The following is a 19,595-nucleotide window of genomic DNA, read 5'->3' as shown; positions in this document are numbered from 1 at the left end:
CTGGTTCACTTGATTCCTCCTCTGGGTGGGGACGGCCTTGAAGCCCGGTGACTTGGAGGAGGGTAGTAGGGCTTTACTGCAGAGTCCGGGTTATCTGCAAAGGAACTTCCCATCTCATTTCCTTTACTGCTTAAGGGGTGCGCAACCAAGCGGTTTTCTTTTAATAACCCTTCGTAACGCAAGCAAGAGCACAAGAAGGTTTCATTTGGGGGGGGAAAAACCCATTATGGGATAGAGCACGCAATCATGCAGGCGCTTTGTTTTACTGTAAAATTTTCTTTCCTGAATGCATTCAGTAAAAAAAAATAAATAAAGCCTGGTGTGGCATGTGGCTGCGTTTCCTACATAGCTGTTTGGGGGCTGTGTGGTTTTCAGCCACTTGCATTTCACACTTGTGAAAGTCGCAGTAAGGAAGCAATTCAGATTTGTAGCTACATTATGATATCTGTAATATTGTGTGCTCATAGAAAAACAGAAGTGTTATGATATTATACACTGAAGTATCAGTCCTTTCTTGCCTTTTGTAGTGAAATTGTCTGTGGAAGGTGAGTGGAGGTGCGATATCACTTTGCTGGGCACTGAAAGGTCAATCTCAAGTGTGATGTCACAGTCCTTGGGACCCGGATTAGCGTGCCACAAGCAAAAATTTAAGGTGTCGAAAAACAAGTATTGTTTTATGAATGCCTTCCTGTAGGTCCCCTTTTCCAAGTTTGTGTTATTAAAGATTCATTTTGGAAAAACTGACATGTACAGTGATTTTTGAAAAAATGCAAATGCAAAGATGAAATGGCATCCTACCCATGGCATTGTGCTGCATTGCTACAGTGTGCTTGTTTGCTTTGCATGGGTGATATGTGCCAATATTAAAAAGTAAATGCAGAATTTAAAAAGAAAATCACGTGGGATACTGCTGTGTGCTGTACTCACATTGTGCGCTTTTTGTTCATCTACGTTATTCAGTCACTCCTTTGTGATGGGCATAGAGATGGCACCCACACACCCCGAGGGCTGTATCTAACAGTTAAGTGTTACTCAGTCGTCCATAGAGGGCGAGGCGTACATGAATCACACAAATCTCGCATGCAGGTCACTTGCACAAAAAAAAAAAAAAAATAGCGCCGTGGCATAACAAGGCAAGAGGTTCTTGTGCTGTTACTGTAAGCAGCAGCTGATGCAGCGGGTGACGATTTTATACTACATGGAGTAGTAGTTGAGTGGTTGTTGTTGGAGAGCACAGGGCAGATAATGGCTTTTACTGATGAAGAGATGCATTGAACTGCAGTATCTGCTCTGTGGTCTATTTGCCAACAGATTCTTCTAGGATTAGCAACCTCAGATGGATCTGTGGTGTAGGCAGCCAGGACCACACTGGCCAGGGTGTGGCACATGACGGGCAAAGTCTGCTGTCACAGCCGTACCTGGTCACTGACTATGGGTAGGACAGTTAAGGAAGTGGTTTGAGGGCTGCTGTAGTGATTGCTTATCATGGATCAGTGTGGTAAGTGCACTGCTTTACATTAGATTGGCACTGTAGAGGTGAAGGGGAAACCTGCAAATTGTTTCCAGCAATTTTCCAGCAATTTTCAATTGTTTAAATGTTGTACAGAGCAACAGTGGTTAAAGCAGTGCAGTACTGGCCTTTATTTTCGCATGATCATTTGCCATCTGGGTTGTGAGTCATTTAGCTTTGGTGGCTACTCAGAGCCACTCACCAGAAATTCACTGCCAAGCTCATTCAAAGCAACAGAATGCATCACTGAAATACCCTTTTTTTGTTTGTTACAGTGGATCAAAAAAATGAATTTAAGATATAAGGGCTTATTTATAGTTGTATCATTTTGTAACAATGGTGTGGAAAGGATGGTAATCCCACTAGCTAGAGCTATGGAAACTAGAGTTACTGAACAAACAAGTTACTGTACTAACTGGTACATGGTGTAGTTTTACAGTTTAATTCTGTTTATGATCACAAATAAGATAAATTTAGGTGAAGACCACATAGCAAGATAGACAGCTGACTACCAGTCCCAAAGCTGGTTGTCAAGCCAGTCACCTAACTAGGAAGCTTCAGCTCAGATTCAGTTTGCTATGCAAATCTGCTCACTTTGAAAGCACTGCAGCCAGCACACTACTACCCTCAGTGCTGGCTTCTAAAATGCAAAAATAATTTAGGGGTATTTACTGTATTTCATAAAACTCCGCTACACCTTAGACTTTCCCCAGTGCTGTTATCAAGGAATAGCTGTTTTGTTATGCCGTACTTTGGCCTATTCCTATGACCCATCTGCAGGGGAGTAGCATGAGGAAGGTGAGAGCATTTGCTTGTTGGTCAAAGCTATGGCTAGCTCCAGCGGGTTGACAGCTTTACAGATAGGGCTGTGCGATATAACCGTCGCGATATATCGCATAGCTATTTTTAGCGCAATAAGAGCTATCCCCGGTATGTGGCGTTAGGTTTCTTCCTGTATTTTTTTCCCCTTTAGTCATACCTGATGCGGGAGCACACCTCCAAAGTTCGGTGAAATGCTTCCATGGCAGAAAAATATCACTTGTATCTATATGTTGGTTAATTTACCTATTATCTTTGAAAAGCACATAGCATATGTTTTCATTCTTTATCTTTGTAGCCATGTGTTTCTATCTACCACATGGAAGCAGCATAGTGCTGTTGCTGTGATATCAACATTGAATAGATACGCGTGGCGTTTTTTCCCCGGAAGCATTTCACATGGCCTCGGAAAACTGGAGGTGTGCTCCCACATCAGGTATGACTGAAGGGAAAAAACATACGGGATGCGCTAAAAATATCTATGTGATTATATATCGCAACGGCTATATCGCACAGCCCTATTTACAGAAAAAGTAAAAGCAATTGACAAAGTAAAAGACTGCCATTTCTTTTTAAAATGTTGTATTTGCTTTAAAATGTTGGCACGAGTTACTCTCCGTAATGTTTACAATTAATTTGAGTCTTAATTTTGGCAATCAAACAGTTCTGTAATAAAAAATCTGAGCCTAAACATTGATAAACATAATATGACAACTGGAAAGAGACGGCACCACAGAAATGGCACTTGATGGTACTTGATAATTCATTGGCATGCCAGCTTGAGAGTGATTCATGATATGAATCATTTCTTGTTATTACAGTATGAGTACCAATGTAGATAGATGTATGAATCTAAACAAGTTTGGAGAATTGAGAGGAATTCGTCAGATCTGTTTTTGAGGTTGTTTGAATCTGGTTGAATCTCAGGTCAAGTTCCCCCTCCCCCCTTGTCTGTCCACCCATGGGGAAAAAAATTGATCAGAGATAATGCTCCATAAATGTACACAGTTAAAGCATAAAGCATAACATAATTGATCCAACAAAGGACACAGTGAATCTTGAGAGAACTGTGCAGGTCAAATATTGTACAAATATGTATATAAAGCACTCCAAAGCAGGGGTCACATTACTGTCAAAATAGTATTTCTTTTTCAAGCAAAGACAAGAACAGTTTTGTGCAATATTTGTGATTTGATTTTTTCAAATGTCTCTGCATTTTTGTGACATGCTTACAATTAATCAGCTCACATTAAAAAATATATATATTGACTTTTACAGCAGCATACAGTCAAAAATACATATACACAAACAACATCATAATACAATGAATAATGCCACCATGTTTGAGGACACAAGACACATTAATCCTAAAAGAATTATGTTGTTTATAGATATTACTACAAGGGATGTAGTGGTTTTGCAAAATAAAGGCGTTTCTGTTAGTCTGAGATTCTTTGAATGTAATTTCTTCATGAAATCTCATGAAGAGCAGCTGTCAGATAATGCCTGGCTTACACTGATCAGGTGGTCACATTGAGTGTGCTTCTTTTTTGGAGGAGAAAGACGTGTTCTGTGCACGACCTATCAGCGCTGTTCAAAAAATAGGCTAGCTCGTTCAAATGAAGAAGGATTCCCCAGATTATCCTTCCAAGGGGTCGAACGCTGAAGCTGTCAGACATGGGCAGGGAGAGGATAGCAGGAGGGGTATGTGTGGATGTTCTTGCCTTTGATGTTGCATGTTGTCACATTGCTTGTATCAGTAAGGAATGAATGAAAAGATCCTTGAGGAATGTATGTGATATTACACTAAATGTGAGCAGCACATAGCCTCTGAAAATGAGCAGGTCAGCAGTCTGTCCGTGACAAACGGAACGATCTTGAATTGTTAATAGAGCCTGTTGGCATGACAACCATTTTGCTAGTTTACAAAACCCTTGGGCTACTCTCAGGAACATTAACTCAATGCAGATGCACAAAGCAGACATAATGACCTTTTGTTGCAGTAGTAGTTTCAGGTGGTAATATATGGTCGCCTGCAAGCAGCATAAGAGGTTTAAAATCGCACAGTGCTCTTGTGGTGCGGTGGTGAAGCCAGGCGCTTATCACATGATACCTGGATGATAGAGTATTGCGATTTCTGTCACTGTCAGGTTGAAAAATGACTTTAAAATCTGCAGCGGTTGTGCTGCATTCCATGGATAATGTAAACTCTTTTTTTTTGTTTTTTGAAAGACATGTTGCCTTTTAAATTTGCAGGAAAGGCTTGTTTTGTATCCCAGTTTATCAGTCTCTTTATGTAGTGGCACAGTTAACAATGGCTACGGTGTAAAATTCCATGCCCGAAAGCATCGGCTTCCATCTCCCAGAAAGTGGGTCACTGTGTCTGCCACGCTTTGCATAGGAAGGGAAGAAGATACAGTACAGTACATCACAGGAGCATATCGACATTCATGTACAGCATGATTTCATTTCATTCAGGGCCACTCTGTGGCATGCCTGTGTAATCAGTTGCTGATATTGGCATGTTTGAGGATTTGATTTCATTATTTCATGCTGTTTTGTGCAGTTATTTTAGGTAGGGTAAGCCAATGCTTAGCCTGCACACCAGTAGTGCAACGGTAAGTAATAAAGAAGAAAGTGTTGTGAACTGAACACAGTGCTGAGAATTTTTGTTCGTCTCCCACTCTTTAATTTTTTGAGGCTGGGAAATGCGATTTATTTCTGTTGTGCTGAATTATCTGTTCCTCTCTGCAGACTGAGAACTATAAATAGCACACGGCCTATTTAGTAATAACAGCTGTTTGCTGTTGCATAAGAGTCATCTGAAATTCTAATCATTTTCAGTCATAGATTTCCAAGCAACCTCTTTTTATTTACTTTCTCGGTAGGGTAGATGCTGGATTGCAGTGGATAAAATAGATGACAATGCGTGCATACAGATATATAGGCAAGTGACGTGTTTTGCATATGCCTAAAACAATGTTTTCAATCGTACTCCTGGAGGCCCACTGTCCTGCATGTCTTCTATTGATCCTTGCTCCAAACACACCTGATTAGCGTGATTAACATGCTCTTGATTAAATTAGGTGTGCTCAGCTAATCAAAAGTGCCACTGATGAGTTCAGTCAGGTAGGTAGAGCAGGGAAAGATGGAAAACGTGTAGGACAGTGGGCCTCCAGGAGCAGGATTGAGAAACACTGGCACAAAATAATTTTCCACCCAACAATTGCTGACCCTTTGCCCACTTCATCTGTTTATATGCATATCTCATAATTCAAAATGGTTATTCTAAACCTGTTCTCTGTTGGAGTACGTAAGAAGGCCTGTGTACTCTGGTGATCATTGCCTAGTGCAACCAAAGCTGCATGTGTCTGATTTACAGTAACCCAGTCAAGGCTGGATTCTTAAAGGGCAGACATGACCTTCTATTTGATTTGTCCATAGCTCACACTCTGGTAAGACTCTGCTAAGAGGCCAGTCATTGTCGGGTAAGACATCAGCGTGCAGTGTTGAAGCTTTTGTATTTTACGTTATTCAGTGATTTTTACAGAGTTAGGTAGAAGGCAGGAGACTATCAATGTCTGGAATTTGCTAATAAGCTAATGCTACCCAGCTAATCAATATTTACATGCTTCGGATTGTGAATGGTTACCTGGACTGGTAGCTAGTCTAGCTGCTTAACTTACTAGCTTTGTAGCTTCATGTGACACATAAAGCACATTTTTGAATAAAATGTTTTCTTTTTTTCTGTAGCTCTTCTAAATTTTCATTTTAGATGGCTGGAGGACATTTCAAGTGTTAGGTACTGTATACATCCCCATTCTGGGTAAGGTGTTCAGATAAATGAATCAAAACAAATGCATATACAGATCCTAAGTTGAAAGTACCTGCACTGGACAAGTTATCTGTGGAAACAAATGTGTTTCACTAACCACAGTTAGCTGTATATCTTAAATTACAGATACAATCTAGCATCATATTGTTTTGCAAAGTGTCAGGGAGTCCAGAGGAAAGGCAAAATGCAGCAATTCTGGGTCCAGTGCTTCATAGCCATCACAATGTCCCAGTGCATTGTTAGCCTTTCAAGGAAAAAGTCCTCCAGGATTAACCTTGATGCACCTTCCTTATTGCAAGTGGTTCAGATGTGGAGGGCAGATGAGAACCAACATGTTATAGCAAGTTAATATAGCATATGTGAAGTAAAATGTGAGTGTTGGGTTGTTTTGATTGGTTTTTCTCGCTAGTTGTAAATGAATCGTTGCTTCAATGCATCATATCTTTTAGAATAAGATGCATTCATTTTTTTGAGATTTCCACCAGCCTGAATCCTTGGAGTCTTGATGTTAATTGGTTCACTATATGATCATGTGTGTGCACACACATGCATTAAAAGTAAACTGCACTCCACAGCACTAAAGTAAACTGAGCATTCACAGTGCGCAGAGTCTCTAAATAAATTAAGTGGCTGAAATAACTAAAATATCCTCATTGGCAAAGTCCATGTGTATTGATTTTGAATTATTTGCTCTTCAGAGTCAGACTTGCTAGACTTGCAGGGCAGACAGTCGAGGCTTGCTAGGCATAACAGAAGCATTGTCTAGGATAGAGACCATTTGCGGGTGATACACACATTTCGAGAGCCTGCTTTGGTTCATGAATGCTGTGTTTGTGTTAACGCAAACAGCAGGTCTGAGGTAAAGGTAAATCCAATGTCCTAAACTGGGATATTTAGGATATTTGTGGTGGAGTTTCCCTTTAAGATACTTTCAATTGCTTGTCAGTTATGAGTAGTGATGGTTTTCCTGGATGCAGTACAGAAAATTAAGTACACTCTCAAGTGAAAAAAATAGCAGTCTACTTCTTTTTGTCCATATGTTTTCACCTATAATGTGCCACCATTGATGTCCAGGTTCAAATGCTATTCACTCTGAAGAACAGAAAAAGATGTGCAGTCTGTAATGCCAGGACTATGAAACAAACCACAGTAGATGTTCTGTGTTTTGAAGCCCTTGCAGACCCTGTTGGCAGAAGCTGTGTATGTCATTTGCAGGTTTTCCTTCCCAAGGGCAGGAGTGGTATTTTTGCTTTGTTGCAGGCCCAGCAAAGTGCAGTTTGGCAGGGATCCAGGTGTCCCAGGGTATCCAGGAAAACTTCAGAACTGCTTTTTGCTGTGCGCCGTGCACCCCAAGGCTTGTTTGGATTTGGAGTCTCTGTGGAGGTGGTGCCAGGGTCCATGAATGATTCTGGTGTTATCACATGAGTTTGACAGACCAGAGGAACCTCTTTCTTCTCTTGCCCTCTTGAGAGTGTCCGGTAGCTGTACAGACAGGTCAGACATCCCTTTGAGCGACAAGAACAAACGACTAGTTATTGGCCTGTACGTGTACATGTTGGTAAAAAAAATACCCTGAGCATGCTTGACCCTGAGAGGGAGTGTGTGTGAGAGAGAGAGTGAGAGAGGGCACCAGTTGGAAAGGGTGACTTTTAAGAAGAAACAGAGGACTTGTTGCATATGTTTTATGCAGGGAGGGCTTTAGAATGAAAATGCTAAGTTCACTGGTAAGGCAATCATTTACCAATAAGGTGACCCTTCATTTTAAACTGCTACATCATGATATAAAAAAAGCCGCTATGAATGTGTTGTAAGTACATTGACTTTAGAAGAGTGAGACATTTGTCAGTGGGGAGGCAGTTCCAGTCACTCTTGTGCGTCTGTTGAAGACTTGCAAACAAGAAATAGGTGGCTAGAATTACAAACACTACTAGGAATTTCAACAAGTGCATTATCAATCAACGTAGCTAGAGCCCTTTTAAACATCAGCAACAAACAGTTACCTCTCCATATTTATTTGCCCACTGTGAGACGATGCGTTATACTCATTATGGAGTCTTGATAAAATTTTGGTTTTTTGTTGTTGTTGTTGTTACAGAATATTTAAAGTTGTTTGATTTCACATGGAATCAGCAGTGTCTCGTATAAGGTGTTGGTGTGAGATTTGCCCTGAAGCCTGAGGAGCTGCCACATGTCCCTGTGGTCTCTCAATTAGAGACATGCTGTGACCCACCCATCTCCCACGCAGGTGGCCGTGACACTCAGTGAGGTAGTAACAGTCATGAGTCACAAGCTGTCCCTAAGGTGAAGGTCGCATCTGTGACTTAAGGCTCTTAGCCTTTCAACCCAGCTGCACTGTGATAACGAGCCCCTTTTGTTTTATTGATCAAAGTATAAAGCTCTGACATTGAGAGTTGAAAGGGTAATTGTGTTCATTTAGGCTGCTGTGGAGTGAAGAGTCATTTTATGAAAATATATTTTTATTTTCACCCAGAGTGCCACTGTGTGAGAGTGGGGCATGGAAAGCTCCATGTTAACTACACTGCATCTCCCAGAATCCCGAGGAATACTGGTGTGATGTCACCTAAAAATCAGGAATATAATTGTTCTGGTGATCAGGCATTAAGGGAAGACTTGTGTTCTGTTGACAAACCATGAGGACAGACCCACGAGTTATACACCTGACTCAGCAACGGTGAATTTTGAATAATTTAATGAGAAGTATTTTGGACAGGGCCTCAAATTGTTATGTTATTTGTTTGTTATTTCTTTTTGTCATTTGCAGCTCTGTTTCACAGGTGATAAAAAGTTGCTGGTGCAGTTTTGTAAATAATAATAGGTTTAAAAAATATTTGACATCTTTGCCTTTCTGTCTGTTTGTTACACAGAACCCTTCCTACATGTGTTCCATTGACATACATTGTACACATCCCTGCCCAGTAAATGCTGGCTGGCACACCTGCATAACATTACTGCCATTTGTCGTTTGTGCACTATTTATGTGTCAAATTATTATTTCCAGTGTATTAGCATGTTGTAGCATTAAACTGGAGAAAAGAAATGTTTAGTATAGCATACTTAACCATTTGTAGTGTGTTTTGTTATACCAGAGGACATCACCAGAATTAAATACAATATACAATAATAAAATAATACAATGTCATAGCCATGACTAGATGTAGTTGGGCATACCCTATGACCTGGTGTTTTTAGGTACTGTTGTTTATGAAATTAAAGCAGACGTGGTAGAAGTGTTGAGTGGAACCTGGATTGCAGTCAGGCAAGTAAAGGAAACCAATTGAATAGTGATCATTTTAATAATTATGAAATCATGCAATTATTCATAATTCATAACAATTAAACATCATAATTATTTACATATTAGAAATATGAATTGCAAACATGCATATAGGGTTATAGCATGTGGTTTTGGGTAGAGAACTGGGCTGTTAACTTGAAAGTTGCAGTTTCATTTACTTGTACTGCTCTTGCTACTTTTGGCAATGTACTTCACCTCAATTCATTGGATACATATCTATCTGTATAAATTGGTCACTCTTGAAATGACCACAAGATGTCCGGCTTATGTTAAGGGATGTCTTATGTTTCAAACAAATTATCATAATAATATTTCATTTACCTGTGTGTGTGTGTGTGTGTGTGTGTGTGTGTGTGTGTGTGTGTGTGTGCGTGTGGGCATGCGTGTGTGTGTGTGTGTGTGGGGGGGGGGGGGTATGTGGATTCAGTCAGTTATGCTTATTTCTTGCGTTTTTAGTAAGAAATCAAAAGGATGAGACAATGAAACCACTTCTCATAAGCAAAGATGTTAGATGAATCATCACTGGAACTGCTGCAAAATTCAGTTAACTGGCATGCTTTTCTCTCATTCTCCAATTGATTAAAAACAAACACTGAGAGAACATTGCGTGGTGTTTACTAATACAGCCTGACAGTCTAATTAATTAGAGAGACTGAAATGTGCTGATCCTATGATGCTGTTGGTAGTGGTGATCACACCTAAACATGAGTCCTTGTCAATCCACTCAGCATTAAGTCATGGGCCTTGGTTTGAGACAACATATATTTCTCCTTATGGAGGAAGCAAGAGATGGTCCATCTTCATTATATATAACATTATTGGGATTTAGCACACGCTCTTATCCAGAGTGACTTACATTCCTTACTTTTATACATGTTACCTATTTATACAGCTGGATATTTACTGAGGCAACTCTGAGTTAAGTACCTTACCCAGGGGTACCACAGCAGTGCGGCAGCAGGGTATTGAGAGGGCAACCTTTCGGTTACGAGGGGTGGTCCTTACCACTATGCTACAGTGCCGCTCCAATTTTCAGATCCTAAGCATTCAAGTATTGCCTTTAGGTAGCCAGAGTCTTTCAATTTATTCTATAATCTTTTTTCTTCATCTGAAAGTGCTATATTTGGGAGAGAAGAAAATCAAATCGGTCCCTGAATGTGCTGCTGGCTTAATAGAATTTAGGCCTCTAACGTCTTGATTGTGACCCATTTGTTTTTGCATCCCTGAAAGCCCGCATAAAGCCCTCTCACACACCCATCATATGATCAGTGTGAAAGCACAGTGCTGGCTCAGAACACAAACAGTTCAGCTTTAAAGGAGTATCATTGCTGCCATATTGAACAGAACACTGTTTCTGTGTAGCTTATCAGTTGGAAAATGCAGATCTTTTATAGCATGGAAGAATAATGGGGTAATGACAGGCAGTACAGAGAAACAATTTTTGAAAATGCTTTCAAAATGCATAAAGACACAATGTTTTAATTTTGGGAAGCGCTCCATCTCCACAAATACACCCTGCACAATCTACCCTGTTCCTTCACGTGCACTGAAACGAGGGATTGCCACAGCTGATAAGACATCATTACAGACACCTACTTTCTTGTGTACTGCATAGTGTTAACTCCCCCCTGGCCTTATTGTTCTGGCTCACTCATTGTCTTTTTATAAAAGAAACAACATAATAACAACCAGCTGCTTATTATTGGTTTCCCCTTCTCTCCCTTGCACTCTCTGTCTTTCTCTCTGTCGCGTGCTCTCTCTCTCTTTCTCTTTCTCTCTCTCTCTCTCTCTCCCCGTCTCTCTCTCTCTCTCTCTCTCTCTCTCCCTGTCTCTATGCCTCTCACACTTGTGGGTCATGTGTTTTCAGGGGGCAGATGGAAAGGAAGAGTATTATGCACAGACTGAATGTGGCATGCAAAAAAATACAGAGGGAAAGCAGCACAGATACACGCGGGTGGACTTGGAGGAGTCGGCTCTCGGATTCAGGTGTGATCTGTCAGGGAAATGAAAGCAGAACCTGTTGGCTCCTTTTGCGCCCACAATTTGGGGATGGTGTTTTTGGCTGAGATGAAATGAGGCTGTCTTAAAGTGATCAGGGCTGAGCGGAGACAAAAGCTCACAGCTGGCTTGGTTTGCAGCTTCAGCTCAGCGGGAGACTTTGAGCCGTCAGGATTGAGGCTGGTGTCGGGTGGGTGAGCATCTTTTCTGAATTGTTATCATAAACATTACTGGATGTAGTGTGTGCGCTCCCGTTTTCTGTTCGATTGCACTAGCCTTTGAAAGCTCATTACACTTATGAAGCTGCCAAACGAGATTTGTGACACCCGGCCTCGGAAAAGGCAGGCGAACAGGCAGCTGACACACTGATACACATCTTCGCCAGGCGGAACAGAGGAGATTTCAAAAGGCACTCAGCGATGGCAGCATCAGAATGAATGATTTCATCATTGTTTGTTCTCGCTGCCAGTGCAAAGCTGCAGTGTTGGTCTTTTTTTCATGCGATGATGTTTCCTTGTGCCAGGCAGTTTGGTACCATGCAGCGGTGGCTAAAAGCTCTTTTCTTGCAGCTCTGCAAGCCCCCTCGTCGCCACGGTCTTTCACAGTTATTTCAGGCTTGTTCCTCTTGATGAGGTCAGTCATGCATATGTTATTTTGTATGGCCCTGCTGATAGGCTGTGTATGAAAAGTGTAATTATAACCCTGGCTGTTCGTTTTCTTTCATGATCACAGAGTGGCTAATAACTTTGGATTTAGGCGCGCCACAAAAGCACCGGGATATTCAATTAGTTCCGTTTCACTTATTCTGAATCTGTGATGATTGGTGACTGGAAATGGCATGGCAGCCAATGGCCACTGTTTGCTTCTTTTACAGTTGTGGTTTTATGGTTTGTACGGTTACATTTTGACCTGTGCTGTCTCCTGCTGTTGAGGTGCTACATAGGCAGAAGTACATGTTGAAATGCTTCGCTGTGTTTCGCATGGACACTTGTCACATTTAATCAGAATTTAAACACCAGCTAAGAGAATTTTCGTTCAAGTCTGACATTAATTCATTCATGGACTTCCTGTTTTGACTGAAATGACACCAATATACATCTGTATGAGGTGAGACTTGAGGTTTAGGCTTTAATTCTGTTGTCATTTATTGAAGATCTCATGGCAAAAAGCGTATAGATGTGGAAAATGCTGCTCCTCGCTGTGTATTTCTGTATGTTGTAACAAAACTCACAGTTCAGATGGCCTGTCTGTCAGAATGTGTCACATTCCAAAAGATTCTTCTGATACTGTAAACAATATGTGATTTAATGCAATTTAACCACCATATTTTTGGTTAAAATATAACTTTGTTCTCCACTGAGTTTCCCTGAAACTGGCTAGACAGTTTTGATTTACTTTGTTTATCTGCCCTTTGTTAGTTAGCTGTCTGTTGTTGCTGTAGTTTGCTTGACAACCCTGTCCTTTGGTGGCATTAATACATTATAACTCTTCAGTATTACAGACTCCATCATAAGGAAGCTATTTTATCTTTTTTTTTTTACTTTTAAGTGGTGATAGGGGTCTGTATTGTGTCTTAATTTGTGATTATTAAGGAAAAAACATAATCAGTTTTTTTTTAATTAAAAAAACTTCAATAAAATTTTACAAATGTTGTCATCAACAATATAACTTCATTAAAATTCAGGAGTGTTTTGAAAGTCACTGCTTTCCAATGTGATGTTCACAGTGCGTTTACACTAGAATAGCTCATTCAATGAAATCTCCAAGAAAATAGAAGTACTTATGTATTCCTGGTAGCAGTTTTAACCATATAATCATGCAGAAAAATTGCAAATAACCACTAAATGTGGTTTACTTTTGGGACTGTACTAAGGGTTAAAACCATAGTGAAATCCATTGATTTCATATTCCTCTTTACAAACCCTGGATGGATAATCCATCCTTTGCATAATTTCAAGGGCAAATGTGGATTGATTTGAAATTCAAAGTAACTGGTCACAAATGTAATGCACCCTTCTGTGTTGAATTACTGAAACTAGAATCATGCCATTCCTAGAGAAAGGTTTGTATTATGTGATACAGTAGAAATAATAGACTTGACACAATAAACTATAGACTATTATCCCATACTGAAGTGGATGATTTCCTTGAAATACAGTAGCCTTCAATATTGTGATGTATGAAACTGTTTGTTCATCCTGAGATGCACTTAAAGCAATGTTTTTTTAAGGTGCCTTTTTAGGTGGTGAGTTTTCCTTTAAACAAGAAGCCATTAACTAAATTTATGAAGACTGGGGTGTTTCTGGATCATCCTGAAATAGGAACCAAGTGCACTAAAAAGGCAGTAGCACCAGACTCTCGCATGCAGTGTTAAAACTGAAACTGTCTGGGGTGAAAGTGCTGCGTAATACCAATATCGCAATCTATCTTTGGCTGCACTGACAGTGCTGTCCCAAATCCTCTGTAATTACTTTAATTTATGCCTCAAGCACCCTGTGCAACCCCGCTCTGTAAACAGCCTTGTGGACACGGCAGAAGCCAGCATCCCGCGTACCCCTGGTTTGTTGAGACAGCCCTTTGTGGGGACAGAGAATGTCATTGAAACCATCCAGCTGAGTCTGCAGTGCATTGTACTTTTATGTCATAATAAGTCACATAAGATCATTTGACCCCCCAGCTGGACATTTTCCAATGGAAATGTGGGCAAACTGCCTTACCCTGAATACTTACCAGAACCACAAGCCCCCAACAGTTGCATTACTGAATTAGGATAGGTATGGTAAAGTATGATTAATAAGATTTAACACATTAATTTTTTTTTTTAAATACCTCACTGGAAAGTACAGCTACGGTGTTCCTCACAGATTACTATAATTGCTTTTACATCTGTGCTTTATGCAGCCTTGTACTACTTAATGTAGATGCATTTCAGTGTAGTTTTTCATGTTTTAGAATGTGCTCAGAAAAACTGGCAATTAAGTTATATTCCAATATGCAGTAAAATTCATATTATGTATGTATTTTAAACTGAAAGCTGATTTTCAACACTCATTTTCCAGTGCAGTTTTTTTTCAGTCTCCTTGTTGAGCTTATTGAGCAAAGATTAATCCCTTATCTATAACCTTTTTAGGGCGTTTTTATGGAAGGACAAGAAGAGCATACCCATAATGAAAGCAATATGAATCAAATGAAAGTCAAATGAAGGCCAAATTTAATATCCTCTAAGGCTGCGTTACAGTATAATAAAATATGTTTTATAGCTTTGATGTTCTCGGATCATATCAGGTTCGATTTAACAAACCATGCAAAATGTTTTTTACTTTTTGACCTTTATTTTGAACATTTTGCAAAGTGGAGCATTAGGGACATTTACAATACCAGCAAAAAAATTAGCATCAGAGAGATGCGATCATGTTAGGCAAGTACATCTGCAATACAGATTTACTCCAGATAAATTAATTCTTTGCTATAAAACAAAACCTCTCTCCAGTTTTGTTGTCATTTTGAGACCTCTTCCACCATCTCCTGGGTGCATGATTCATGACTCAGATTCCAGTGGTTGCATTACCAGCCAACTGTATTCCTCCCTCAAGAGTTCTCCTGGTTGTTGCTATAAACGTGATGTCACATCATCTCTGACACATGGTTGGTTGTTCTGTGTTTCAGATTGCTGCCTGCGCTGAGCACAAAGGAAGAGACGAGGCTCCTCCATCCCTCATTCAGCTGAAAGAATCCACCGGAGCAGATTAATACAGACTTGTGTCTGGTGCCCCTGTTTTTTTGCACAAAGGCTGCCCCGAAACAGAACGCAGTGGTATTTAATGAGCTGTGAGATGAGGCCTTGCTGCTAACAGCCAGTGGAGAAAGGATTAATCGTCCATTCATCTGGCTTGATGTACATGTTTCTAAGCAGTCCTCTGAGGAGAGCCTACCACGGAATCCAAAACGGCTGCTGGGGAGAGACCATCAAACATGCCTACAGAAACACTACAGACAGATAGCATGGTCAAGCCTGCTGGCCAAGCTACCTCCTTTGCGTCTGCGGTTCCTCTCCGCATACTGAACAAAGGGCCAGATTATTTCCGCAGACAGGCAGAGCCCAACCCCAAGAGACTGAGCGCGGTGGAGAGGCTGGAAGCTGACAAGGCCAAATATGTGAAAAGTCAGGAGGTGATCAATGCAAAGCAGGAGCCGGTGAAGCCGGCGGTGTTGCCCAAGCCGCCCGTGTGCCCAGTCACGAAGAGGGCGGGGAGCAGCCCAGCCCTCAAGGCCTCGAACAACAACTCCAAGTCGGACACCTGCGTGAAGAGAGAGAACCTGAACCTGGAGATCCTGAAGAACATTCTCAATAGCTCGGAGGGCTCGTCCACGGGGACGGCGCACAAGCACAGCACCAGGAGCTGGACGCCCCAGCGCTCCGAGTCCACCGAGCTCAACCGCCGCTCCTTTGCCGAGTCTCTGAAGGTGTACCCCACCCAGGGTCACTCCAGCCCCCAGGGGAGCAACCTCAACATCAGCAAGCGGCTCTTCGAGGAGCAGTCGAGCGATTCATCCCTGCACGTTTCCCACAGCTCCTCGGACATTAGGAGAATATGCAACGGCAAGTCCCTGAGGGCAACCCCCAGCAGCAGCTCCGCGCCGCCCCTGCCGCCTAAGCCCAACGTCCCGGCCAGCAACGCGCTCAAGTCCCCTGAGGCGGAGGTGGCGGAGCCCGGCAGCACCGTGAGCAGGAGGCCCTCCCTGCACAGGTCCAAGTCCGATCTGAGCGACCGGTACGCCCGCGCCGACGCCGACGTCGAACGGTTTTTTAATTACTGCGGACTCGATCCTGAAGAACTTGAAAACTTTGGCGTGGAGAACTTCACCCGGGCGAACTCGGACATCATCTCGCTCAACTTCCGCAGCGCGAGCATGAGAAGCTCGGACTGCGATCAGTCACGGCACAGCAAGGACGACCTGATGGACGACGAGGACGCTGACGAACGGGTGCCCTACGGCATTTCCGCCGTAGAGCGGAACGCCAGAGTCATCAAATGGCTCTACAGCATCAAGCAGGCCAGAGAGTCTCAGAAAGTTTCTCATGTTTGAGAAAAGACACACTTTTTTTTTTCTTTGTATGTTTATGATTTTGAAAGCTGTGTACTGTCTGTGAATCTAGAGTTGGTGGTGAGTTCACAGCCTCCCCAGTTGCTTTGCGTTCAGTGTGCAATGTCTTCAGAATCTGCATGCTTCTCGACATGCAACTTGACTTGGCCTCCAGATGCAAATGTAAGCAAAACAACATGTTAAAGACGGCTGCCATTGTAGGCCCTCTGCCTTAGAGTACAGTATTTTGCTTATATCAATCAAACAAACATTACGATGTCAGCTCCTCTGGGTGCGTTGTTCAATGTTACTCCATTATTTGTGGAATTCAGCATACTGAGCCTGTGTGAGTCATGTATCCATATCAGTGTGAATGCAAAGATACAGTGTTACAATCAGTAGTTATACTTTTTAATGTGTATGGATGCAGTCATACTGTATGTATATAAACCCTTGGGCTGTAGAAGCATGTTACAGTCCAGGTTAGGTGTACTCTTGGAGACATGTTGCTTTCTCATTAAGCTGTCCGGTTTTGCACTGGTGATGTGGTGCAAACAGTATTGTAATACCATGAGCATTTCCGTGATTCGCTTCCATCTGGTTCATCCTCTCTACTGTTCTCATCAACAGTTGATTTTGTGGTACTAAGGAATGGAAGTGAGTTCAGTGCTTGACCTCATAACTTGTAATTTGTGTGTCAGATACACGGCAGAACTGCTCTACTTCATTGGCGATTATTAACTTTTTTATTGTGTAAATGCTGTAAGGATATGTATATAACTTCTAAGTTGTTACCAAATCTGTAAAGAGGAGTCTGCTATGCTAATAAATAGCTTTTGGCGCATTTACTCTTTGCTTTGTTCTTGCACTGCAAGAGTATGTTTGATACTCTGTTCACAATATATGTAAAAGAAAAAAATCTTTTAAACATAATTATTACAATTGCGTTCAGTATTTTCACTCCAGGAATCAGCAACATTTTAAAATGTGTTCACATTCATTTGTTTTGCAATAATTCAGCCAATTTCACCATCTGTCCAAGAAGTACAAGGTCAGCTGAGTACTATTTCATTGAAAGTGTATGGAGTGTGGTGAAACAATGTGGCCTTATTGTCTTGGAGGTGTTTATAGGAGTAAAGGTTACAGAGATTGGCACAGTGCTGATATTAGAATCAGTGGCTGTTGAGATGCAATAACCATAACCGTCAAGAGGAGAGTACTGCGAGTTATGGTCCACCTGCTCACAAATGCACTGTCTATTGAGACTGAAGGAATTAAGTTTACTTTTAACAGTAAGTCAGACTCCAAATATAGCACTGTGACTAATACGAATATCCCGATTGAAGCATGTGCTTTTTTTTTCAAGTGTATTTTGACATATTCTCCCAAACAAATGCCAGTCGATAATGCTGATATGAATTTTTGATGAAGTGCTACTCAGTAGATCTGTGATTGATCTGGGAGTGGAGGCAATCCATGCAACAGCACACTCTTTTAGAAAACAGTGCTGAGAAGTAACTCCAAGCTCTCAGAGGGAGTAGGAAAGTTAAGAACTGTGTTATGCATCAAAATTCAGCAAAAATGCAAAGTAAGCTAAAATTCTTTTCTAATAATATAAGATGAACTTTTCTTGTAGAAAGAAAGCGTGTAATATTTTGGGCATTTTTTATAAAGAAGCTGGCCTCCAGACTGGTTAAAACTCCCCATAGTATAAATTGGCAGTACCATTTACATACATCTCAACAAGCTGCTCAGGTAGGACATGAATCGATTCATTTCTTTTTGAGCGTTTCTGAATGTTGATCCCTGCCTCTTAATATTGAAGGAAAGAAACATTGTGGCTTGAGGAACAAAAGAACCTGTCAGTGTTGGAGATCTAGTGTATATATAGTCTATTTCTACTATATTTGTTACCTATAGATATTGCACACTTTGAATTTGAATAAATCACTTGTGAAGTCTTGAATAATGTGTGGGTTTAATGTGTACCTCCTTCCTCTCCTTCGACTCCTTTGACTTCTGCACTTCACACAGAGCCAGCATCACAGTACCCTAGAGGCTGATTGTGTGAAGAGCATGCCTTGAGCTGCAAAGAGATGCTTGCTGGCAGATTGTGTCATTCTTCATAATTTACAATTAATTGTTGTTTGGCTGGTTGGTTGGTGATTGTCAAAAGCAGAGTTTCGATATGCGCTCCCATTTTTCAACATGGTTTTAAGATTGGGAGCCTGCTAAATAGAATGATTGAAGACATGTCAAGATGTTAGGCTTTGTAAACTTTTCAATCTTCACAAAACAAATTTACACTCAAGAAACATTTGGAAACACCCCCAAATCTACTGCTTATTTGCCCTGTACATTATCTCCGTAACCAACATCAGGTGGTTAAGCAAAATACATTCACATTGCTTCGTTTTCATTGGAAATGAGCAAAAACAGATGCATTTGCTTGGACATGGGCTTGTCCAATGTGCCAGCATGTCTAATGTTTCTTTTGAATTAAGGATATTATTTATTTTAAGAAAGTTGTGCAGGAAAGCTTTGATTGTGTGCTGTGCCTCGGTGCCCTTCCCTCCCAGGGAGAGCCTGGAATATCAGTGCATGAACTGTTGCACATAAGAGACAATTGATGGAAAGAGTGGGAAAGGCAACTCAGCAAAAGTCAGCCAGTCATATAGCCTTGCTTGTGTTACTTAAAAAAATGTAAGATGTGGGCTGTCACACAAATATATTCCTACTACAACACAAATGTTTTTATGGTCGCTGTTACCAAACGCATTACACACGGTATACCATATTGTGCAAAGTCTGTTTTTAAGGCGGCAGCAACGTGAGGTGTTTTTCTGTCTCTACCTTCCATCTGGAACATGTAAAGTCTGTGGGAGGCGTCTGGTGGATTGGTAAAGCGGTTCTTTTCAAGCAGCAGCACTCTCAGTGTAGGAGGAAATGACCTAATTCATTTAAAATGTTTGCAGTTGAAGAGAAGGCCCACTTCTTTCAGAAAGCATTAAACACAACCCAGTTACCAAGAT

General features: G+C 41.2%; 1 protein-coding gene across 5 annotated transcripts in view; it reads left to right on the top strand.

Moving 5' to 3' along the window:
- LOC118796564 (protein FAM110B-like) overlaps window positions 1-18,421 on the top strand; it is a 44,224-nt gene extending 25,803 nt beyond the window's left edge. For 4 of the 5 annotated variants that reach the window (XM_036555524.1, XM_036555533.1, XM_036555542.1 and 1 more), the window contains one exon: window positions 15,145-18,421. In XM_036555524.1, coding sequence (XP_036411417.1) covers window positions 15,451-16,566 — 1,116 coding nt within the window. In that variant the 5' untranslated portion in view covers window positions 15,145-15,450 and the 3' untranslated portion in view covers window positions 16,567-18,421. Of the gene's footprint in view, window positions 1-4,010; window positions 4,034-15,144 lie in introns of those variants that run through there. The other variant, XM_036555551.1, reaches the window with a different exon arrangement.
- The last annotated feature ends 1,174 nt before the right edge of the window (window positions 18,422-19,595 follow it).

The sequence above is a fragment of the Megalops cyprinoides genome, chromosome 2 (assembly GCF_013368585.1).
Source record: "Megalops cyprinoides isolate fMegCyp1 chromosome 2, fMegCyp1.pri, whole genome shotgun sequence".
Lineage (NCBI taxonomy): Eukaryota > Metazoa > Chordata > Actinopteri > Elopiformes > Megalopidae > Megalops > Megalops cyprinoides.
This window is presented reverse-complemented; position numbering and strand designations above follow the sequence as displayed.